The sequence below is a fragment of the Myotis brandtii genome, unplaced genomic scaffold (genome assembly GCF_000412655.1).
Source record: "Myotis brandtii unplaced genomic scaffold, ASM41265v1 scaffold46, whole genome shotgun sequence".
Classification (NCBI taxonomy): domain Eukaryota; kingdom Metazoa; phylum Chordata; class Mammalia; order Chiroptera; family Vespertilionidae; genus Myotis; species Myotis brandtii.
Genome location: NW_005367587.1, coordinates 1909450 through 1936050, shown reverse-complemented (window position 1 = coordinate 1936050; position 26601 = coordinate 1909450). Strand labels below are relative to the sequence as shown.

At 37.7% G+C, this 26601-nt stretch overlaps 1 protein-coding gene across 2 annotated transcripts in view; it reads left to right on the top strand.

Moving 5' to 3' along the window:
- The window catches only part of LSAMP (limbic system-associated membrane protein), a 663422-nt gene that overhangs the window by 396749 nt on the left and 240072 nt on the right, over positions 1-26601 (top strand). For both annotated transcript variants that reach the window (XM_005875321.2, XM_005875320.2), the window contains exon 3: positions 21712-21837. In XM_005875321.2, coding sequence (XP_005875383.1) covers positions 21712-21837 — 126 coding nt within the window. The remainder of the gene's footprint in view (positions 1-21711; positions 21838-26601) is intronic.

The window sequence follows — 26601 nt, the reverse complement described above, 5'->3', positions numbered from 1 at the left end:
GCCCGGGCCGGGCGGGGGCCCCCCCCCCCCCCCCCGGAGTGCAAAATTTTTTGTGCCCGGAGCCTCTAGTTTTAAAATAAAATGATATCTCAGGAGCAGTATCTATTGAGAGTGTCAAGAAGTTTTTTGTTTTTTGTTGGTATCATGCATTAGCTTCTACTGCCATTTCTCCTGCTTCCTTCTTTATGGTACATATCTCTATGGCATGATCAAGGCCATTTGAAAAGTGAAACATCAAAGTTTGTCCCTCAACCTCCACAATAGGAAGAGGCAGAAGAAAGCACACCCTGGGAGACACTCATTATTTTGTCATTCATTTGCAAATGAACTGAATGTTGAATAGGAATCCTGTTCTCTTGCCTAAACTCAGAGGCCTTTTATTTCACAGAGTGGAGAGACAGGTTTGAGACAGAAGTGTTTAATGGATTTTCTGTTAAACCTGGGACAACCATATTTAATAAATTGATATTCATTGCCAGACAACTGTTTAATTCAGAAGTCAGTTATTTGCTATATGCTCTTCTTTTAATTGTTGCCCAGGGTCTATATGCCATCTTGTTGACCAGAATAGGCCTTAAAATCATGTAACCTAGTTTACTCCATAATCTTCTCTAAAACGACATTCTCTCTCATGGAAGATGAAAATGATCTTCTCATGAAGATCATGCTGTGCGTGATCTCATCCATTTCTACCAAAGGTGTTCAAAAGAGGAATTAGAAAGAAATGTAATCATGATGGCAACATAGAGGTGAAAAACCAACCAATATAATAGGAATGGTGGGTATAAAACTAAACAAGGGTTAATATGTGTGTCATGTACATTTCAGCATTTCATTGCTTTTATGTAACGAGGAAATGATTTTTTTGTCCAGATGAGCTGTACCCAGAAAGCAGTAATTTCTCCTTGCTTACCTGAGGTGGGGAGTTGGAAATTGTCATTTCCCTCTTATCTTTATTCAGTGAAGACAGATTGCTTTCATCAGCTTCTCTATTCTAAATTCTTCTCCTCTAACCTGTGTCTCTTAAGTCCCATCCTGGAAGTAGAAAGAAAGGCTTTGACTTCTCTGCTATCTGTTGAAATGCTGGAGTGAGGTCAGAGTCACAGTATTTTTCCAGAGTCCTCCTCCCTTCAGTTTGTGTTTACCAGGTAGGACAAAACCATCCCTACACAGCACACATTTACTTTCTCTTTGGGTGTGTTATTCCACTGTGCAAGTTTTCCATTTTCTTCTTTTTAATTCCACTCCCATTAAGCAGAGAAGAGATCAGGACATTTTTTTTTTCCCAAAGAAGAATCAGGATGAAGAGTGTCTGTTACCTGGAGCCTAGGGACTGGAGATGAGGCAGAGCTTTGGCAATACTATAAGTTGAGGGCAAAAGGGAGAACTTTGAAAGGTGAACCTTAGAGACACAAGCTGGTCATTGAAAACTAAATTGCCAACTTGCCTCCAGTGAACAAATGCACCTGCCATTCGTATTGCAGCCAATTTGCTGTTTCTACTTTTATCTCTCTCATGCAGCAGGCTCCAAACTCTCAAAGGTTTCCCTGTGCCTCTTTTTGTAATGCCCCAAACAGCCGGACTGTTAGATAGAGGCTTCTGAGTATGCATTTAATTCCCACTTTCTCTCCCACTCATTGCATTAAAATAAATTGAGACAATAATATTCATAAGAAAAGTAAAGTTCTAAGGAGCAACAGCTCTTCCTCCAAACCCTAATGGTACTGGAAAGTGTCCAGCTTTTCAGGATGGGCATGGCATGTACATGAAATACATGCACTGGATCCTCGCCACCAAGGGAAAGACGCTCTGTGCTGTGAAGACATGTGTAGGTATGAAGCAATGCTTTTATTCCCATTCCAATAGGGAATAATAGCTTCTGCAGAAAGACTTCCTTGGAGGGATGACATTTTTTGCAAGCAAGGTCTCAGCCCCAGAACATTTTTTACTGTGTGCAGAATTATGTTTGATAATGAATGATCTTCAGATGACTATTTTTAATTACCTAAACAGGAGGGAGAAACACCATCTTTCCATAAAAAGAATTCAGAATGACAAATGTAGATTTGCTTATTTGAAAACATCCAGTTCAATCATTTCCAAAAGATTTAATTATTTCGACATGTATTGTTGAGCATACACAATAGCTTACATTTCTCAACCCCAAAAGATGCTTCCAGTTATAGACTTCCAATTCTCTATGCCTGTGGTTCTCCAAAGACACCTCTATACATTTAAATATAGGCTATTTCAAACCCTGGCAGGAAAGAAAGAAAGAACTTGGACTGCATCAAATGATTTTCCCCTCTCATAAAAACCTCAAGTAAATGTTATGCAAAATATTCTAATGCTGCCTTAAGGGTAGTATTTTAATTGCATAAAAGGGAAATTATTCAATTGTGGTTTCCCAATCAACTGTAACTCTTACCTGATATAAGGAAAAATTTCAGTCATTTATTTGTGATATAGAGAAAATGACAAGCATTTAGGCAACATTTCTATTCTGGTGCCCTCTCTTGACTTTCTGACTCTCACTTCTATCTTACTTTAAACTTACCAAATGAATTGCCTTCAAGTAAAAGTGGTGTACATCTCAGAAGAGTAGCTAAGCTTGGACTCCTCTGAAAGCAAAGACATTAGAAATAGACAGAAAGCATTCAGTGTATCACACCGTTGAAGAAATAGATATTATGTAGATGTAGATGCTTTAGCCTGCTCTTCAGAGACATCACAGAATAAAGTAAATAGAAGTTACTGGTCAGTGTTAGCTCCCAAAGGATATTTCCAGATAATTTTTCTGTGCTTTATTCAGTCAGTCAGTCAGTCCCTCTGTATTTAAAATATGTATATTTTAATCTACCACCCCTAACATTCCAATCAGGTGGCATTAACATATTCTGAAATAAACAACATTTATTATAAGCATTTACTGTATACCAGGTATCAGGTTAAGTTTTTCACATGCATTAGTTATCTCATTTTATACTTAAAAATCCTATGAGATAGGGTACATTTCTCATTCTGAGGATGAGAAAACTGAGTCAAAGAAAGACTAAACACTTTCCTGAGATTTAGCAGCTAGTAAGTTGAGGAACCAGTATTAGAATCTTACCTGGCCTTAGAGCCAAGTGTCTAGTCACTAAATTATACTCTACAAATATATATTAAAAGAGATGGTCCTACCCTTGTATGTCTTCAGACATTTCTGAGTTTTTCCTTTGGTCAGCACTTAGGTTATCACACTCACGCCTTTGACATTAGACTTTTGACCTCTTACATTCATAGGCACAGGAACGTATTAATCATAGTAGAGGGAAGCATTGGACCACTTAAGGAGCAGTCCTTTTGACTGACTTCTAAAGCCATCTTAATAAATAAGCTTATAACATTGAGGTTGTATAGAACCTTTTGATATAGGCTATTGTTGACATATACACAAACTACAAAGGTTAATCTCTTAGTCCCTAATTAGTATTTATAACATGTGGTAAGCCAAGTATAATTACAAAGTCATGGGGCATATTCTGCAGCCCACATAAAAGTCAGTCATGCTAGCATACAATCCTGACTTAATCTTATCTTTTTCTTACTGCTTTCTGAAAAGATATTACTTAAAGTATTTCAGCATGTATACCCAATATATTTTCCCTAAATTATTTAGTTAATCCTTGTATCCATAGTGGAATTTTAAAAATTGGTATTTAAAAAAAAATTATTATATTTAGAGATGACTACACTGAGGTATAAAGAGATTTTTGTGGTCTGAAGGAGCCCTACTGGGAGTGAGAGGAAGTGTGGGGCTCAAAATCTAGGTCTCCTTGAAGTCTTGTATTTAGTGAGTGGGGCTGCTCTTAGATAACTCTGTTTACTTATGTGGGTCAGATCCTATTTTCTATTCAGAGTCACACATATTTAGTATGTGTCCCTCACTAGTATCCTGATATTCTCCCTGGCTGGCCATAAAAATCATTCTGTATTAGAAATACATTCAGTGAAATTCTTTTATGGTTTTCTTATGAAGAACTAATTGTGTAGTAATAAAGCCTGCAGACTGCCAACTATAGAATCATTTCACTATGGGAAAGCTGAGGACATACTCAACCCATGTTAGAAACCTTACTTGTTCCAATAAAGTATGATTTTGTATTTAGTAAGGAAAGCTAATACAGAGGTCTCTGAGTCCTTGCACTGATTATATAACACCGCTCCTGAGGCATCGTCCTCCTTCTCTAGCTGGCGGAAGAAAAAAACAAAACAAAACCCTGCAGGTACAAAAGATACCAAGACAGAGGGAAAGCCAAAAATATAACCCAGGACTCAAGTAGTTCCAGGCAGTGTGCTACTTACTAGCAAGCATATGCAAATGGAGAGAAATTTGGTTCTAGTTTCTGGAGGTCAAAATAATCATTTTTAGTACAATATTTTCTCAGGCAATTTCTAGAAATATATGCTACTATTTCATTATTTCTGTTGTTGTGAATAGAGGTTGTGACTCTTGTGCTCAAGGATGCCATTTTGCTAATTCAAATACTATTCCTTTGCACTATCTTTGCTTAGATTTTATACAAAAATTGTTTTCTCACTATGTCTCTTACAGAGAATTGTGAAATTCAAACTTTAGAATGGCAAATTTATAGGATATATAGAGGTCAGGGGTCCAGAAGCAGGCTCTTCTAGGTTCTTAACACCAGAGATTTATAATCTGAGGTAGGTGGGCAGATAGGTGGCACAGACAAAAGCAAGGCACAGCATTAGGCAGAGATATCCATTTCTGCCTGTGCACTGTGGCTTCGATACTACAGAGCGGATAGGTTCCTACACTTCTTACGGGCGATGACCAGTCAGGCAGGAGACTACAATTGGTCAGAAAATAGAAAAGAAATGGATGAGTAGACTAGAAGATTAATTGTGTAGTCATGAGCAATGGCCAATCAAGGCTTTATTGAGTGAAGGAAAAGAGGGTTTTCATTCAAAGGTCATAATTATGAAAGATGAAGGAACTTGAGAGAACATCGTATCTATTTTCCAACTTTAAGTCGGTACACTTCTAAATAAAAGTTGTATAGTTTGCTCTTCTTAACGATGTGTTTTGATCAGAGTAATTAGGTTAGCTGCCACAGTAGATCTTATGGAACCCTCATGGCTTATTTTTTTGCTTATGAAGTTCAATCCAGGTCAGGCAGCCCCCTGCTACATAGTAGCTAGGCCAACTGGATGACATATCCCCATAGTGTCTGTGACACAGTAGGAAAGAGCTGGAGTTACATACTGGCCTTTTATTAAGGGCCAGGCCTGGATATGGCGTATCTCACTTTCCTCAACATTTTATTGGCCAGAGCTCTATAACATGGTCCCGAACTAACCACAGGAGGTTGGGGAATGTAGTGAAGCTCCTAAGTCCCTGGTGAGTACTAACAGCCTCCCCTTCCCCCCAAAGGACATCATAGACAATGAATTGGGAATAGGGTTCTAAAGAGCTTTGACCCTCACAGACACACACATCCATCCCTGGAAGAAGCAGACAGACTAGAGATGAGGTCCATGGTGCACTGACAGCATACAGACACAGCTGATATAAGAAATGTCTGGGCAGACAGCTCGTTTGGAAGCCAAGGATTAAATGTGAATGTGTTTGTCTTTGGCTTTTCATTGTGATGTGGGGAATGTGCAGCATTTGAAATATTTTAATGAAGGATATTAAAAAGAAGAGGATAACACTGCATGGGGAAGTACACACCCCCATGTAAAATGTCTCTCATTTTCCTATTGCCTTTTCCTTTCCTTGACTAATTGACTAATCGTTCTTGTTTTACTGAAGAGATTTGAAGTTCCCTTCATTATAGTGTAAGTGAAATGTTCCTACTACTCCCATTAGGACCTATAAACGAAGGTGTACTTTGAGTGGAACAGTTTAGCATCTGATTGAATAAGAGAGAAATGTGATAAAGTTTTTAATGTTTTAATGTGCAGATGCTAGATTTAGGTATCAGACATAACCAGAGCATATAACATTTACACACATGAATGTCCTAATCCCAAATGATGCTATCAACTAGCAGCATAGTGGATTTCTGTTTGCTTGATAATTTTTCTTTTTTACAGTGTTTTAAGACACCTCTAAAAACATTTATAATAATTTACTCCACTTTGTAATTAGATTTAGTGATCAGAATCTTGCTCACTTGTATAGCTGTTTTCCTTTAAATGAATGGCACCAGCTGGCTTATAGCTGAAACCTGATCTGACTCCCAAAGCTATTGGAGGGGCCAGCATAAGGCAAAACCTAATGCATTGTGGAGCTTCCTGGTGTTTTACATTCTTTTCTATTTCTTTGGGAAATATATACATTGGAGAAATTTTTCTTTTAAACTTAAAACTTAGCTACTCTGGGCATATATATATAATCTAAAAGACATGGAAAGAGGCTGGTGTTACCTTCTCTCATACAGTCTCTGATCATTAGAGGGAAGACAAATAGCTAAAAATTTGCAGTTTGGAGCCCCTCGGGCTATTTTACCATCAAGAGATATGCAATGGCTGTATAATTAATGGAAGAAAGTATTTAGCAAAGGCTAAGAGAGCAAAGTAATCACAAGTGGCCCTGAGTATTCATTGTTTCCATGTAATTTTACACATGGTATTGAAGATTCAATTAAGTTATTTTTTCACTCCCTTAACATGCAGTTAATGAGAAGCCACAGCAGGCTGGGCACTGTGCTTTCCTGCTGGTGTGACTCATGGAAATCAAAGATCCTCAATGGCTTGTCTCTCAGGGCAGGTCATTTTCCAGATAAGTTAAAGAGACTTGTCCAAGGCCAGAGGGAGGTGGATGGAGTCATTGACAAAAGGCATGCTAACCCTTTCCCAGTGGATTGAAATGGAGAGATTGGGCTGAGAGTCAAGAATACTTCTGGTGGCCAACAGGCCTGTTTCTCAGTCCATCTGGAGCTCTTTGGAACCGATAAAAACACACGAATCCTCTCACTGTTACAGTGCGCGTCTCTGTCTTGTGTGGTCTGCAACTCATTTGAAACAAAGCAGCCATCACATCAACTGCTTTCAGTCAGTTGAATGCTGGTAGATGAGAGGACTAACTGGCCAAAGTGCGTCCAATTTCATGACCACCTCTTCCCCATTTCTGCTCCGTAACCTACCTGTGTACTTGCAAAGGACATAGGATAGACAGAAATGATGGGAGATTCTTGTTTTCCTTCTCTAATGCTCATATTTTCCATATAGAATCTCAAATGCATAGCCATAGTCTTCTGGCCTAGGCCCCATGGACAAGCTACTACCCTGCTGGCTAACAGAGCAGTAATTACCAAATACAAAGCTGATTCAGAGCCCAGCACAAATCCTGCCTGTTCCTCTAGTGCAGTGGTTCTCAACCTTCCTAAAGCCGTGACCCTTTAATACAGTTCCTCATGTTGTGGTCACCCCCAATTTCATTGTTACAAATTGAACATAATTAAAGCATAGTGATTAGTCACAAAAACAATATGTAATTATATATGTGTTTTCCGATGGTAGGAGACCCCTGTGAATGCCATGCCATTTGATTTTCTCGATATGATCCCAGAGTTCCACTGGTACTTAAAACCATCCCTTGTTGGAAGGCTGGGTCAGTGGACACATCATGCTGTATAAACATAAGCACTGTGAGATGGAGACACAGTCACAGAGGGTCATGCTGCCTCAGAAATCATTCGCCCGAGTGCTCTGGCCTCACAGCATGTTACCAGGAGACTGCCTTCTCTGAGACTTGATCAGCTCTCCTAAACACAGGTGTTGTGCATGTTTATGTGTGAGACAGGGAGTCAGGTGGGGGAGTTTTTGATAGGCAGTGTTTGTTTCCTAAGGACATAGAGGTTTGAATAAAACATCACGGCAGGGTGCAGAAGCAAGAGAAGAGAAATCTTTGACATTTTCTCCATAACATGCCCACGGCTCTGAACAAACAGGTGGGACCGAGATGCCTTCATGTCTAACTTCACATTTAGCTCAAGATTAATGAGAGACTTGCCTCATTCCAGTTTCATTTGTGGAAGCAAGGAAAGCAGAATGGAACATTCCTTCTCACCACCATCACCATGCCCCCCTTTTTCAGTTTTAAAAAGAGGGGAGAGAGAAGAGAAATTTCATTTTGAGTTGGCTAAACTGAGGAAGAGAAAACATGATACAGGCAGTACATAAGGCCTGTGAGGATGGCTCTAGTTTCCACTGTAAAATTATTCAAGATTTTCAAGTTACAGACGTAAATATTATCAACATTATTTAAAAATTCCTTCAAAACCAGAAAGCCAAACACTTAGCCATACAATATTAATTGAACTGAATAAAGCAGAGAAAAAACTTCAGTAAATGAAATTTCTAGAGCTTCTACATAATCAGTGGTATTTCCATCATTGTACTCAGTACAACTACCCACCTACACTTTCATATCTCTCATTGCACCCTGATTATCTTGGTAGCCATTCAATTCGACCAACAAGGTAGCATCTCACATCTTAGTGGTAGATAATCTAGTCTGTGAAGTAGCAAGGCCTTCCTGGATCTTTTTGACACAACGAGAAGAGCTAGTCACTTTCCAGGTTTGTTACCTCATTATTGTGCTTTGGTTATCCAAGCAACCATTGATGGGAGATGGTGGTAATAATACTTGTCCAAGCCATCACACAAGAATAGGGTATGGATTAAATAAAACAGGGAATATAACAGTGTTTTGTAAATTGTATAATGTTATACTACCTACAATATTACTAATTATCTTTATTATTTTTCTTATTTCTCATTTTCTAATTGCTTGTGTCTTCTTTCATCCTATATAATAAAAGCCTAATATGCTAAGTGTTCAGTTGTCCAGTCGGCCATTCAACCAATCAAAGCATAATATGCTAATGATATGTTAAGGCTGCTCAATTGCTTGCTATGATGTGCACTGACCACCAGGGAGCAGGCACTCCAACCAGTAGGTTAGCTTGCTGCTGGGGTCCGGCTGATCCAGACTGAGCAAGACAGGCCAGACACACCCTGGAGCCCTCCCGTGGTCCCTCCCCGGCTGGCCAACCTCCTGTGTCCCTCCTCTGCCCTGATTGTGCACCAGTGGGATCCCTCAGCCTGGCCTGCACCCTCGCAATCTGGGACCCCTAGGGGGATGTCAGAGAGCCAGTTTTGGCCCGATCCCGCAGACCAGACTGAGGGACCCCACTGGTGCACAAATTTGTGCATCAGGCCTCTAGTTATATAATATTCATTTGCCCCTCCAACAGAGGTCAAGCAAAAATAAAATGGAGATATAACCCATATTTATCAACTCTAGCTTTTGTTTTTTTATGCTTTCCCTTCTCTATCCCCCCAACCCCCCACACACATGCTGCCCACCTATTTACCTCTCTGGAAATTTCAAACCTACTTAAAATTGCAGAAAGTATTCTATTCTTCTGTGACATTTAATACTTGCAAAAATTACTGTGTGCTCTATTGTATATAATTTTTGAAAAATTATAATTTGCACAAATGTATTAATTAATTCACAATGGTGACTCTATTTGTTTAGAGAGAAATAATGTGAATGTTCCACATTCTGTTTGTAATGGTCATGGGTAAGCTTTGAATGGGGGCAATGCAAAAGAGAAATTCTAAAAACCTCCTGTCGATCCTATTCTTTGTCTGAATATTCTATCTTCTGGGCCCTTGAGCAATGACAGGAAACAACTTTTATTATTTTCATTGTATTCTAGGCATGCTTTAGTTCACCCTGGTTGGTTTCTATTAGAATCTACCTCCTTCTCTACATGTAAAGAACACTATATGCCTTCAGCAACTAAAAAAAAGAAATCAAATTTAGGCTAGTAATGTGGGCATGAAATCATTAAGTTTAAGGAATTCTTACAAGCACCTTAGTTATCTGTACATATTTCTGATTCCAAAAATGCAATGAAGAAATGAGATGAGCAGTAAGCCATTTTGAAAATGTTAGAATAAGTATTCTTATTATATTCATGATAACCTCTTACTGGCACTTGTGCTGAAAGAATAAAAACTGGCTGATCTAGGTCATAATTGTCATTGTTTTATCCCCACCTAACCTGTAACTATGCCTAGCACAGAGCCTGTTCTTGTTATAAGTGCTCAGCAAATGTGGTCAGTTTGTATTATTTTTAAGCATAATAGACAACAGATTGATTTCTGAAACCTTTATACTTCTATTTTCTACTCACTTACAGCCCCTCTTTCCTCTGATTTAAAATCTTCTCTGCTTTTGATATAGGGAGTTGTTTATAAGATTTTCTATATATATATATATACCTAAGTGACCATTACGACCTAATGACAAGAACGACCAAATGACTGATCAACCGGATGCTATGATGCACACTGACCACCAGGGGGTAGGCGCTCAATGCAGGAGCTGCCCCCTAGTGGTCAGTGCACTCCCACAGCCAACCTCCCGCAGCCCCTGCCCTGGGCCCTGATTGGGGGGGGGGGGCGGCAGGCCAACCTCCCACAGTTCCTCCCCCTGGCTGGCCAGCCCCCAGGTTAGGCCTTGATTGCCAGCCAGGCGGAGGGACCCCACAGTGCATGAACTCGTACACTGGGCCTCTAGTCTATAATAATAAAAGCGTAATATGCTTTTATTATTATAGACTAGACAACAGCCAAATGACCTTCCAGACGTCCTTCTGGATGACCTTCTGGACAAAGCCGGGGCTGCGAGGGCTGAGCCCCTTGCATGAATTTTGTGCATCGGACCTCTAGTAGCTAAATAATTCATTAAGGGGGTACAAGCAATGTTTAACCCACATTTAATTATTTTTTTAAGAAAGCTAATGGAACACAGAAAAAAAAATACCTTGGTTGCCCATAAAGCATTTTAAGAATATGTCCTGGTTTGGGGCTAAATCTACAGGCTGTTCATGGAATAGGAGTGGGGTTTTAGTCGATGCCAGCAACATAGCCTAAGTTTTCATCTGTTCTGAGAATTATACCAAACAATTGTCTATAACATGGAAAAGTGTCTTTTTCAGTACAAAGAGGAAAAGATACACTCATCTTTTCTCTGATAAACTCTCAGGGTGCCACTTCTCAGACTTTGGAATTCACCCAGGTGCTCTTTGCCACCTACCCTAGGTAGCCTGATAATTTTGAGCCTCCCTCTGCTCCATACCCCCATTTCTGCCAAATAATAAAACCATCTGCTCTGCTTACACTGTATCTAAAGGCTATTCTGTGAGGACCATAAATGAGGAAGCTATTTTGCCTAGGAAAAGGGAAGATAGCAGATTCATTCCTTTCACCTATTGATTAGGTCAGCTTCTGGATGCTCTCCCAGATTAGCAAAAATAAATATCCAAGCAGCTGGAATAAGGGTCTGGGAATATGAGATTCTGGAGAAGCTGCTGACTTGCTGAGTAACTGCAGCCTCAGTGAGCAGAGTCAGGATAGTTCCATTTGCTCTTATTTAGCAAAGCAATGACCCGTGCATGGGAACAGCCATTTGATTTCCCGCAGAGTAGACTTATTGCTGAAGCAGCAATAATGGACGCTTTTAGCTGGTCATGAATGCAAATGTCTGAATAACTTGTCCCTTTTCTAAACCAGTCCATGCACTTGGATTCCAGGGTAATTTTGAACATTTAACAAATAAAGTAAAATTCTAATTTAAAATACTTTCTTTGTAGATAGTTCACGGGACTCAACCAGATGCAGGTATTCGTGCCACACCTACTAGTATATCACCACATGTATGCATCCACCACTGGGTGGTGTATAAATGAGCTCATAGCCCTTTTGTCCTATGGCTACTGCACTTGAGTTATTTAGTCTGACCCAAATTAACTTTCCCTTTTGATGGTGGCTACTGTCTGGATGCATCTCTAGGGTTAGTTTTGGTGTAAATATGATGTCCTAGGACAGTGCTAGGAACTCATGACAACTTGGGAATATGATAATGTAGGGCTCAAAGGCTAAGAAGAGTATGTCTTACCCATCTAATCCCTTTGGACAATGCAGTAAAATGTCAGCTACCTCTCAGAGGACTATGGTGATTGAGGCTTCAGGCGCTACCTTAGTTACATGTACCGTTTACAAACTGATCCTGTTGAGTAAAAGAAGACGGCTTTTTCTTAACTGCACATTGTTTTAACATATCATTTTCATGAGCTCCATCGCTCTAATTTCTCTGACATTACCACTCACATGGCATTGCTTTGCTTCATACATGCATTTTATCTTTTCCTCTAAATTGTTAACATATTATTCCTCTTTCCTTGCATTACTTTTTTTCATCATTTAATGCATGCATAAATGCAGCATCTCTAACCACTCCTGACAGAGAAATTGAGTAACTGGTACTTATAATGAGTTTCTCCCACCCTCAGTTTCATCTGACACTTAAAGGATCTATAGTTTCCATATTTTCCCTACTCACCCATAAAATGTGTGTCTGTAGGGAATCATGTTCCTGCAGAGTACTCCTTTCCAAATACCTACTTCAGAGGCAGGTGGTTCTTGCTTTGTAAAAGGATCCTAATAGGAGTGGAAACTAGTACTAGTGGAAAAGAAATCATCACTGCTGGTTGTGTCCTTCTACTGCAATATCTAAGGCTTCAGAGATTCAAATTATAGACACAAAACACCTGGAAACATCTGTTATCTATAAGAAAAACAACTAAAAGGGACCTCCTTTGACTGAGACTTACATTTCACATTATGTAATGGTGACAGAATTTCATTTGGAGAGCTTTTTCTTGGGATCCCAAGAGTTAAGCTTCTAAATTTTTTTGATGAAACTTATCGTTATATGCACACATCTTTGTGTCACTTTTATTATAGGTATAAAATGTCTAGACATTGACTAAAGGGCTGAACATATTGGCATAGCTCTGCCTATTAGCAGATAAGAACTCAGTATATAACTTTGGGATGATTTATTGTTAATGCCACTGTTAAGGATTAATTATGAATTATAATAATTACCTACACTTTTTGGCAATAACAAAGTCCTTAAAAATATAACTAGAATGCCATTGGCCATAGAAATGCTTGAACTATTTTATCATGTTATTCTAGGAGGGGTTAAGCCAACACTGTTTTTAGCATGTAATAAATAATACACTTGTAGAATTTATAGTTTACAGAATAAGTTCACATGTATTACCTTACTTGGCCCAAATAATAATCCTGTAATATTGCCTAAGAATCAACTTTGCACATTATTTCCAATTAACAGATGAGGAAATTAAGACTCAAAGATATTGAAATAATTTGTTATTAATTTATTCATTTATTCACTCAAAATTTGCTAAGCAGCTTCAAAGTGTCTGATGGTGTGGGTTCAAAAGCAAATATTAGAGAATATGTGGTTCCCTTGTGAGCTAGTGGTAGGGTGGGATCAAAGCCCCTGGCTCTCAATCTAGCACACTGTGTTACATTTTCTAATCCTGTCACTCACTGGGGAAACTACCGCAAAATACAGCACAACATGTTTCCGTGGCATTTTCAAAAGCAAAATGCCAGGCTGGATGGATGTTTGATGTTTCACAAGATAGCATTTATGTGTTACAGTATATTTTTTTTATTCTTATTGTTGAATTCTTGGATCATGCTTATTAAAGCCAAGTGCTGCTCAAGAAACACCCTGTAGATTTCTGAACCCAACTCTTATATAGACTCACCATACTGTTCCGTACAGTCTACTACATATGCAACATGTAGCTTCTCTACCCAGACCAAAGAAAGGTTAGCGATTAGGAAGTTGATAGTGTTGTGCTTTGAACAACCCCACCATCAACATACACAAAGGAATATATTTGCCTTGTCCCAACTTTAAATGAACAAGGAAGGCCAATTCGTTGCTAATTTATACCATTGGGAATGGCATTTTGAAGTAAATGCAAGTAATAACAGCTAATTATTTAACGGTAGGGAAAAAAGCCAGCTGACTCCTTTTCTCCCCTACTCTGGAGCTAATATTTTTCTTCTGTAGGCTGGTTAGTTAGGAGCCAAGGATGAAGGCATTAAAACAATCACAGCTAGAATTAGACAGTCTGCAAAACTACGATTATTTTTTAAAGCAATGTGTACTAACAGATAAGAACCAAAGCTAAACATAAAACTAGGTTGGTTTTGTGAAAACCCAAAGCAGCTACAGGAGTTAAGTAAGGAGAGATGAAAAAAATTACCTCTATGAAAGGCCCCTTTTCAAGTTTTTCCCTTATGAGTGCTTTCCAATTTGCAACAATTAGGATTCCTTGGTTTAAACAACAGATATTGGGTATTTTGATGTATAAAGGGAATAACATGGAATAGCTGATTGGAAGAATATGGAGTAGCTCACAGAATCCAAAGAAAAGCAGAAAAATCTTGCCTTGGAAAGCCCGGAAGTCATGCATCTCTATGAATGCAGGTTGCAGACACTAGTGAAAACTAATGGTTCTTTTATTGCTGCTCTTTTATGATCCATATTAGCTAACCATTGCTGCTGAAGAAACCACTCCAAAAGTAAGAGGCATAAACAATAGTTATTCTTTATTCCTCACAAACATGCAGGTCAGCAGAGCCAGGCTGGACTTCACTGCAGGTGACTGTTGCTGGGGTTGTCAGATATGTCGAATGAAGAATAGGATGCCAGTTAAAAGTGAATTTTAGATAACAAATATTTTAGTATAAGTATACCCCATGATGCAATATTTGGAACTTGTACTAATGAAAAGCATTTGTTGTTGATCTTAAATTCATATTTAACTGGCTACTCTGTATTTTATCTGGCAATACTACTTGCCATCTTCCATCCTTTTTCTCCTGGAACCAACAGGCTCAGTTGGGCATGTTCTTCTCATGGTGATGGCAGAGGCACAAGATAAAGTGAGTTCAATTGTGCCAACTCTTTTCAACACCCTTCTTGTATTCCCTATGCTGATATCCTTGTCCATAACATGGCACAGGGGTAGAAAACTGTGTGCCACCCACTATAGGAAGGCATGGGCATGGCAAAGGATGTGGATACAGGGAAGAGTGGGAAATTGGGGCTATTAATACAGTCTAGCACGGGTTGAATCAGTGTTAAGATCTCTTGAACCATTCCTTATAAAAAGCAAGGTCAAGGGAGGGAGAGGTTGAATGGTCCAGTTTATGTCATACTCCCAATCCTTGGCCTAGGAAAAACAGGTCGCTTGATTGACAGTCCCAACAAACCAATGGCAGTAGGTGAGAGGTGGTTTCCACAAAGGAAAAATAGGGTGTCTTACCAGAAGAAGGTGTGGATTTGGGCAGGTAAAAAATTCCACTCATATCTCTGACTTTGCCTTCAATTCCACTTTTGGCCATGCATAAGAGATGTTAGTCTTATATAAGAGAAAAAGGAATGATTGAAACCTAGAGAACTATCAAAAGAGGTACAGGCACCTCTGGGTCTGCAAATGCCAGGACAGATCCTGGAGATTTGGTATAGATAGAGGGTATGGATATTACAACAACAAAAAAGTGAGGAGGGACAATAAAATCATGGGTAGCAGAGCTAGATTATGTCATAATCCTACTTAATGCTGGTTCATTTATGTGTCCAAGTACACCTAGATGTTAGCATTATTTTTGAAACTGCCATTCCACTTGTACTGAATAGAAAAAGCATGCATTTCTTTAACACATAACTTATGTGTATTTCAATAGGTGTGTATTTCACACAGTAGGTGTGTGTTTCAGTAGGTGAAAGAATATCACCTATTAGTTCAGAATTTGAACTATTAGGTGTGGCATTTTCATTTTACAATGTTTTTAACAATGGGAAAACCTGAGAATATCCTGGAATAATAAATTTTGCTAGTGTTCTGAAAGATGGATATCTAAATGATGTCTTTTACTCAACATTTTAGGAGGTGTTCATCTAATAAACAATTAAATTTGGAACTGACAATACATACTAATAATGTGGTGTCCAAAATATTAGTGACATACTTTTAAATATTTTGATAAAATTAATTTGCATGGTAAGTAAGGTTTACCTTTGCATGTTTCCCAAAAATATTGCCCTGGTCAATTTGGTAGCACTATATAGGGTATTTCTGAAAACCAAAATGATGTATATATTTTATAATATTTCACATTTGGTATTGGGGAAATTGACTAAAAATAATTGGAGTGGAAAACTTGGCTGTAGCTCACACCATAAATAAATCCTAGATTGTTTAAAGAGTTCAGTATAAAAAATGAAACAAACCATTAAAAGAAAAGAAGAAATAGATGTAAATATTTAACTGATCTTATGTCAGGAAAGAAACTAATATGCACAAAAGCAATAGAAAAAATCATAAAAAAAAAGTTTAACAAAGTAATAGAAAACTTCTGCAAAAGAAAAATCATTGTGAAGTTAAGAATTAGGAATACGTTGTGGAGATTGCAAATACCATGACAGCAGAAGGTCAATTCCTTATGACATAAGGAACTCTTATTAATCCAAACAAATTAAGGAGATTACTGAAACTGAATAGGCTGTAACAGATGAAGTAAATGGTCCATGGCAATACATTTAGGAAAAAGTGATCAGTCACACTAGTATCCTGTGAATAAAAAGTGTTAGGCAATATTCCAGAAATTAAAACAAAAACAACAGCCAAAACCAAACAAACAAAAAACAGAGTTCTGTGATAACCCAAGAATTAAGAATTGAACATACATAAATCAGTATTGCAGTGATTTTGATAAATGACTTATATTTGCTGGTACAAATAAGATTAGCATATTGAACACTATTTTCTAAGTGGTCATTCTTATTGAGCATTAAAATAAAGCAAAATATACTATTTGGAAACACTTTTGCAAGATTTTTACCTACAGTTAAGTTTGGGAAATCTATAAACCTGTTGTAGTCCTGGCTTTGGCATTTCTTAGCTATGTGATTTTTACTCATTTTGCCCCCTGTGTCTACATGTATAAAATGGCAGTAATAATAACAATACCTTTTACTTCCCAGAGTCTGTGTAAAGATTTTACTAGGTAATAGAATAAAACTCTGAATTGCTACTTTAGTGTTATATTATCAGTGATGGTGTAAATGTAAACTCCATGAATTACTTCAGGCAACTAGAAAGGAACTATGAAACCATTTAACTAAAAATGTTTATGTATGACTCCTCATAGGAAAAAAAACAACAACCCTGAAAAATCTGTAATTGAGGAAACTGGACACCAAGTTTGTCTTGCTTTGTATGTTCCTAAAATCCAAACATTTCTCTGCCCCATGGTTAATTGTTAGCGAAATACATTTATAGTGAAATACATAACTAAAAGGTAGCTAAAGAAATATTTATAAAAACTGTCAGTGTTTTATTGGTTCAAAATAAAAGCTTTCTCTTTTCTGACAAAAATTCAGTGAGATGACTTCCTTTAGCTCAGAAAAGATTTTGGAGGAAAACTTTATTGTGTGTGTTGTTGTTGTTGTGTAGTGTTTTTGGTTTGTTTGTGTGTGTTTTTTCCCCCCACATACTGTACCATGATCCAAGTACTCTGTAAGATTCAGTGGTCAAGAAAACAAAGGCCCTCCTGTCTGCCTGTTTCAGTTTAGTGACAAGCACAGGTAAATAATCCAGCGATTAAGATTCAGTACGGTGGTGGAGAAAAAACAGGGCACAGTGTTGAGAACCAGGAGGGGTACTTCAATCAATGTGGAGTCAGAAGGGGATGGAGGAGGTGGGAATGATAGGACAATCTTCCTGGAAAAGTGAGCAAATAAACTGACAAGCTGAAACCTGAAGGAGGAAAGGGGCTAAGCACATGAAGAATTGAAAGAAGGATATTCCGTGTAGAAAAAAAAAAAAAGAATGTTGCATGCCTGGAAGAAAATGATTATAGTATAGGAACCAAAGTTTGATCTGACTGGATGATGCACTGCAAAGTGATTAGGAAGTAAGGCTGGAGAGAGAAGCAGGGGCCAATAGTGAATGACCTATTAAGATATATTAAGAAATTTGGATTTTCTCTTCGGGGCAATAAGATTAATCAGGGGATACTATACTCACATTTTCAATTTAGGAAAAAAATTCTGATTGTTGTGTGGTACATGAATGACAGTGAGCTTGAGGAGACGAAGGCTATAGGCAAAGAAACTAGTTATAATGCTCTTGCAGAAATTCGGGGAAGAAATGTTGATGGCTGGAAAAAGCTAGTGGAAATAGGGAGAGAAAGTAATGAATGAATCTGAAAATCCATTAGTCACAGAACTGGGGGTCCATTTTACATGGGACAGTAAAGGAGAGAGAGCTGTCAAGAGAGAGAAGCTTCTCTTTTTGCTTGGGCAACTGTTTGCAGGATGACACCATTTAATGAGAGAGTAAACACAAGATAACAAGTGGGAAGGAAGATGATGAGCACTATGTTGAGTCTTGGGTATCTGTGAGGCATATATGGAGATGCAGAAGAGTCAAAGAGAAAACTAGGTATAAAGTTCATGAGAAAAATCTGGGCTGCGAATACTGATTTAGGAGTCATCAACAACATGGCTTACACTTCTGAAGCTAGAGAGTAGATGAGATCACTCACAGTGAATGATAGCAAGAAAGAAGACAGTGAACAAACCCTCAGGAATATAGATATTTAAGGAACAGGACAAGATAAGCCTCAGAGTTAAACTGGCAGGACTAGCCAGAGGGCTAAGTGGAAAAGCAGCTGAGTTTGGTGACCTAGAAACTAAGAAAAGTAAAGAATGGAAGAAAGAGGTTGTGGTCAACAAAGTAATATACTTTAGAGAAAAATAGGATAGTGACAGATATTGTTTACTGGACCTAGAAACAATATGGTTTGAACAAATTGGTGAGCTTCCTGAAAGCAGTTTCTTTGGAGGTCAGTGAGGGAATCCAGATTGCTCTGAAGATTGGAAATAAACAGGAGATGAAGATGTTGTATAGAACAATTCCTTCAAGAAACTTGGAGAAAGAGAGAGGTCGAAAGTTGGTAGGAGGGCAACATGGGATTTGCAGAGGGACTTTTTCTAGAGAAAAAGAACTACATCGATTATAAATATTATGGGAAGAAGCTGGTACAAAGTACAGTAAAGTAGGAAGATAAATAATGGAGTGAAACCCATTGATAGTGACCCCGTGGAAGATGTGATACAATGTCAACATGATTATATTTCTAACTATTCAACACAATCACTTTTTGTACCTTCAGTATCTGAGATCCAGGACTTGAGTATATTGTCCTTAACTAAAAGAAATAATATAGTTTGGTGGCCAAAACATAGCCCTGCAGTCAGTTGTTATAGATTTTATTCCTGATTTTGTTACTACTTGTCTATGTACCATTGAGCATATCTCAACTTGCATACCATGTAAAATTAAAGTTATTGGTATATATTCCTCTTATAAAAGAGAGGTAATGTAAGTAAATTGCATCATAGGCATTAACTCTGTGAGAGCTTGATCACTGAAGATTTTTTCTGTTTTATAAATTTGAGTGTTTTTATATTAGGGATATATAGCCTCCCCCTCCTCAACTCCACTTTTTAAAATATCAGAACACAGTTTTATTTCCTCTATGCTGTGTCCCTTGTAATTCAAAATTGGCTACAACCTGACTGATATGAGCACTTGTAATTACTGTATAGATTCCTATTATTGAGAAAGGCACCTAGAATGATAAAGTTCTGTTCTATCATAGCTTTATATTTTATTGGTGTTTTTTGTTTGTTTGTTTGCTTTTGGAGAGGTTCTGAAACCTGGCTTACTCAGTTGGGAATTAGAAAATTCCAATATTAATTGGCAGAACAGTTGGACATTCAGGAGCTATGAATTCTAAGCCCAGCCATAGTTCTCGATGGGATCACCCTCAACAAGCCATTATTCCTCTCTTGTGTCCTATTCTGTTCTTTTCTATAAAAAGCATATAACCTTTCAGGTCCTCATTATAAAAGTGTGGAAGAATATATTGCAAGTCAACATATGAATCTAAGAAAACATCCCCTAACCCCAATAGATAAAAGGGGAACTGGAAAGTTATAAACAGAAATTACTAAATAATGAGAATCAACTACATTCTATTTCTGTCATTGGGTTTGGTTTGGAAAAACTGGTTTCTACCCAGAAGCCATATAGGATGTCACTGTGTGAGGAGTGTTACGATGAGAGCTCTCTACCCAGTTCCTCCTTGTGACACTCTGATCTGGTCAGTTGCCCAAGTCCCATCAGCGTCTCCTCACAGGAATCTGTGGGGATTATATGTTTTCCAGGCAGCTGCCTCTACAAGCAGAAAGTGTTCCTGTTTTATTTGTCACCACACAGAGTTCCTAATAGACAGGAAAAGAGAGAAAAAGTAACATTCTTGAACTCCTCCCTGCTGTTCTCAACACATACTTTCTCAGGGACAGCATAAGCCACTAAGAGTAAAAAAAGGAAAATCACAGTCAAACCATAAACTCTGCTATTTGTAATCAGTGTATAACCTCTGTGAAGAAATTTGGGAGTAATTCACTTTCCACTCCAGCCTACCAATGTGAGATCTAACGTGGCTGCCCTGAACACTAATGAAGGAGTCAGACGGCAGTACCACTAGCCCTTGGGGACTCATTTCTCACATCACCAAAAAGTAATTGTCGTCATTTGCTGCCATCTGGTAGCCTGGATTGTGAAGATGAAGTTTCATTCAAGTAGTGCTTAAAAGTGTGGGCCCTGGAGTCTGCCTAGAGTCAAATCAGTTTTCTGCTTCTCACCTAGCCCCCTCTATACCTCACTTTCTCACCTATAAATAAAATTCTATGTATAGTAAGTAATGCAAGTTAGCTGTTATTAAATTGTTAGTAGTAGTGGTGATGATAGTTTTTAGGAGTAATAGTATTTTTTTTTTGGTAATATCTACCTATCTGTGACATAGGCCTTATTAATTCAATTTTAATTATCCGGCAGGCACCCACCAAGATGCTATTTAGAGACTTTCTATTGTAGCCAGTTGTTTCCTTATGGGGCTAGATTATAAGTATCCAGGTTTTACTATACAGTGGAGCCTTGACTTACGAGTTTAATTCGTTCCCTGACAGAGCTCGTAACTCAAATTACTCGTATGTCAAATCAAAAAGTGAACGAGTGAGACACGTGATGCTGGGCTGATGTGGCGTTCACTGTGACGTTCGCTGCGCCAAATAGTGGGGGAGGATCTGAAGCTGGCTCATAACCTGAATTTTAGCTCGCAACTCAAAGCAAAAAATCGGCCAAGAGACGGCTCGTATTTCGAAAAACTCGTTAGTCGGGACACTCGTAAGTCAAGGCCCCACTGTATCTTAATAACACAACTATGAAATCTTATACTAAATAACACCTTTTTTCCTGACATTTCAAGAGATTAGATTATATTCCTTTTTATAGATAGAAAATGTAAGTAACAGTAATAAGAAAATTTATTCTTAATATGTATAAATGTCCACAATCTCTAATAGCCAAAAAAGTAATTCTAATCAGAAAAAAGCTGAGTCATTTTCATTGTACTTCCTATAGCACTTGGCCATAGTGGAAAGAATCTCACCTTATAGTAAGACTCATGCTTCTTATTTGCTCATTAAGTCTCTAGGAGGTCCTAAAACACCCTGGCTTCCTAACCCCCAAATTTCGAGGCCTAAAGTTATAAGAGTACTTAGCTCATATTTGCCACTTCCAGTTGCAAGGACCAATGCTGCAAACCTGCTTTTACTGACATAGTTACACATTCCATTTGCTTTTGTCTTTACAGTTCCACCAAAGATCTCCAACATCTCCTCGGATGTCACTGTGAATGAGGGCAGCAATGTGACCCTGGTCTGCATGGCCAATGGCCGTCCTGAACCTGTTATCACCTGGAGACACCTTACACCAACTGGTAAGCAACCCTCCAGTCTCCAAAATGCCACACACTATTTAAGAGAGCCCCACATTTCTGAGATTCCAGTGGATCTGAAAGGCAAGCATGTACCTTATTATTATGACACTAATAGAATTGTGACATAGAAGTTATTTAGGGTCCTCCCTGGTATGGGTCCATCTCTATAAAGTCTTCAACCATGGTACAAATGTATATATTTTATTTTATTTTCAATAGAACACTCCCCCAAGGCAACAAATATAGAAGCATTAAATGTCTTAAATTACTTCATATTATGTTTAAAATGTATCCCAGTTTGGTGTTTGAGTGTCTTGGGGCAAATGTGTTGTATGGATTACATTTACATACTTCTTTCTATAAAGGTAGGGATCAATTAGTCTTATGAAATGTCATTTCTTTTAGTAGATAGCTCCCAACTATTAACTGACTTATATCTGATATTCTCTTAAAGTTTCTTTATAAAAATTATCTAAAGATTAATTTAAAACAATTTTTATTTTGGAATGAACACCATAAAAATGTTGTTGTGCAAAGCTAGACATACAAGGAAAGCTATCCTGAGATATTTTAAAAGGCCAGGATAGTATTTGGTTATAGCATCTTAAAAAACAAACAAACAAACCAAAAAAAAAACACTCTGTATTTTGTAGTGTGAGAATATTGGCCTCTATTTTATGTTAGCTCTCAAATTAATGTATGAAGTGAAGTTTGAACCAATCTATGGAACAGTCTTTTATTTAAGCAGCTATTCTTACTAGAGGCTTCTACTTTCTTGAGAAAAATGTTACTCAGTACCCATCCTCATTGTTAATGGATGCAACTTGTCATTTATTTATAATATATAAGAACAGTAAATGAGGTACTTATTTGGTAGATCAAGCTCATTTCCTCTCAGACCCATTTTATATCCTCACATGGGAAAAATACCTATGGAGGATAATTTTAAGTGTGAACCTCTGGGTATCATACACCTTTCCCCTGGATTAAATTAAACCACCAGAGCACATTCTACTTGGATAGAATTATGTCATCCCCCAAACTTACACCACCTACCACTGTCCCAAGTAGAACTGCTTTTACTGAATGACAATTTGCTATAAAAGCTATTGGCCCCCATTTAAAGGTGCCATAAAAGATCTCCTCTAAAATTGTGGCTTTTGTTGTAAAGTTTTTGAGAGATTGTTAATTTTATTACATAGTTTCCATTTCAAGGACCCTTTAAGGAAATTGCTATTTATTTTCATTATTTCTAGTGTTGTTTTTCTAAGCAATGCCTTGTTCTTCTATAAATGAACCCAGTGAATTTTTATAAATGATCATGAATCCTTCATTGTATTAACTATTACCAAAGGTAGAGCCAAATTTATGGCCCATTTATAAAAGAATATAGGAAATTCTATGTAAAGTACAAATTAACAATATGAATATTAAGCAAACTATATGAGATTTTATGGCATCAAATCCTTGCTTTCTTCTTGTTTTCTTACCATTATTTTAATATTGTCTCACCTATAACTAATTTAAATGTATATATACTATATTCTTTATAATCTCTTAATTTCTGTGAAAAAAAGTAAAGAAAAGAAGGAAGATAGATTATATTCAATTGATAATCAAGAAATGAACTACATTAATAAAACTATTTTATTTCTTTAGGTGCACTATTGCCTAGTAAATGTTTTTTCTCAGGCAAAAAATGCTATTGGTGACCTGAATCTAAAGATATATTCTTTTTTTATCCCTTGTTTTCAGAAAAATAGTTAGCTAGAGCCAGAGTTTCAAGCTTGGTCTAGGAGTTTAGATTTTCATGGCTAACTCTGGTAAACTTTAATATTATGTGTATGTCTATGGAACAGTCTTTTATTTAAGCAGCTATTCTTACTAGAGGCTTCTACTTTCTTGAGAAAAATGTTACTCAGTACCCATCCTCATTGTTAATGGATGCAACTTGTCATTTATTTATAATATATAAGAACAGTAAATGAGGTACTTATTTGGTAGATCAAGCTCATTTCCTCTCAGACCCATTTTATATCCTCACATGGGAAAATTACATATGGAGGGTAATTTGAATTGTGAACCTCTGGGTATCATACACCTCTGGGTATCAAACATCAATTAGCTGCCTTCTGAATGCCCCCACTGGGGATTGAGCCCACAACCCAGACATATGCCCTGACCCAGAATGGAACCATGACCTCTTGGTTTGTGGGTTGAAGCTCAACCACTGAGTCACACTGGCTGGGGTCTAGTAAACTTTTTAATGATAATGAACATGTGATTTGAACTCTGAATAACCTGGTTATCCATGATGTTTCAAGTCAACAAAGGCCATAGGTAGACCAGATATTCCACAGTAAAGGCAGCATCTAGATACACTCAGAGAACCCTCCAAATCAGCTAGAAAAACAGGTGTCTTCACAGGGGTTTCCAATAGGCAGACCAGGGGCCAGCAAACTACATCTCCTGGGCCAAATTCAGCCTGTTCCACTTTTGTACAGCCTGCAAGCTAAGAATGGTTTTTAAATGGTTAGAAAACATTTCAAAAGAAGAATTTTATTTTTGTTGTGAAAAAATATATGACATTCATATTTCAGTGCCCATGAATAAAGTTTTATGGAAACACAGCCATGCTCACTCATTTATATATTGTCTAACACTGCCTTTGCTCTAAAATAGCAGAGTTGAATAATTGAAACAAAGGTGGCTTAGCCCCAAAACCTAAAATGTTCTCTATCTGACCTTTTATAGTATGGTTTACAGACAGACTCCTGTTCAAGGCTATGTCTTAGAGGATAGGATGAGGATTTCTGCACTCATCCTTAATGCTATAGGGCTTTGGAGATATCATCCATTTAGTTCCTATGGACATCTCAAGGGAAAGAATTTTATTCTTCTATAATACTCTATCTAGGTCCTCTCTGTGGGTCAAATTCTATTCTGGCGCATGCAAAACTAACTCCTGCTGCAATCACAGACTCAAGGGCAAACTCCAGTTCTCCCTTACAATGGTATTAATTCCCCAGCCCACGCTTTCATCTTTCACATCTGACCTAAATAAGCATCTATCTGATCATAATCATATTCCTGGTGACAGGAGAGAGAATTTGCCTTTACTGTCCTATAAAGGAAACTAAGATTTATTTTTTCATCTTTGTTTTTTGTGTGTTATTTTCCTTTTTTTTTTCAAAAATTGAAAATGGGATGATCCTTTTCAGCCTATATTGCAAAAGCCTTTCTTGTAGACACCCAAAGAAGAGGCTGTGCTCCCTGTGTGACAGCAAAGCTACCTGCAACCCGTGGCCTTGTGAGAAAAAAAACCCAGCTAGCTTTGTTCAATTATTAATTGTGCCTTCAACAGTACAGAGTGTGACTGCCTGGCAGAGGAAACGTACCTGTAATTAGCTCGACCCCACAGGGACACTGAGCCCTGAAAGGGGGAAGATTCCATGCAGGGTTCACAAGGACCTGATTACCTGTCATTTGATGACATGGGGGGAGGAAGGGAAGAGAGTACAAGGTATATTTTTATGAGTGGAAGGATATTCTTACCTCTCACTTCAGATTTATTTATTTTTAATTTTAGGTTGGGCCATTTTATTTCTCATTCTTTTGACATCTGAAATTTCTCTTTCAAGTATACTGCTAATGGTTTTAAAGCAGGATATTAGAAGAATTGTGAATCTTTCATACATATAAAATCAAAACATATACCTGACTGAGATGGAGCAAAAGAGATTGATGCATTCTGTGGTTGTCTTTCCTGTATTTCTGATGTCTTCATTTTTTCTCCTCTTATTCTGTATAGTCAAAATGATGTGCCATGTATGTGGTGGTTAAATGTGACCTATTTTCTCCCTTAATTAAGTTAGGCTTTCATAATCCTGTAACTCCTTTAGGGCAATTGCACTGTAACGTGTATTTTCTATAGAGTGTTTGATCTCCCTTCTGTGAGCCATGCTACTCTCATCTCTCTTAACTTTGTTTCTAAATCTTTCTTCTCACATTCTAGAGGAAGTCTCTTTCTCAAGTGTGCCTCGTGTGGTGTCAAGATTGTTCAGGGTTACAGGAAGTTTTTATACATTTCATTTCTATAAAGGTTTTTTACAACCTCAGTAGCTTTCTATACCTGAAGAAGGAAAAAAACAAACAAACAAACAAACAAACAAATAAAAACACACATTGACCGTTCAGGCTGAGAACAACTTAATCAGTGCTATACAATTCTCTGTCCAAGCCAAAAGCCAGACATATTTTGTATTTTGGTGGAATGGGTGGGAAAACATTGTGCTGGGAGGAGCCCAGGGGACTCAGGAGAATCTGAAATCCCATTTTCTCATTGGATGTTGGGTTTTAATCATTTGGCTGGACATTTCCTCTTAATTCATTTCTAAGTTTGAATCCTGACAGTACTCTTAAACTCCACTAATGCTGTAACTCCATCTGTCTTATTTCTAATTTTTTAACTCACCCAATTATTATTATTTCCAGCCTAGACTCTGTCCTCAAGGCTTAGGAAAAATATATAATGTTAAACTATGCTCATTTATCTAAATTCCAGAAGTACATGTTATAAGTAACTATCATCCATTCTTTTTAGTTAGCATATTATAATAGACAGGACTTCACACAGAGAGTATATGTTCTGCCAATTTAAGTTTCAGGAAATTCTTTCTCTGAGATTTTTTCTTATATGGACCTTCCAGAAGGTTCTGTGGGTCAATCTTGGTAGTATAAGGATGTGGAAGAATCAAACCTGGG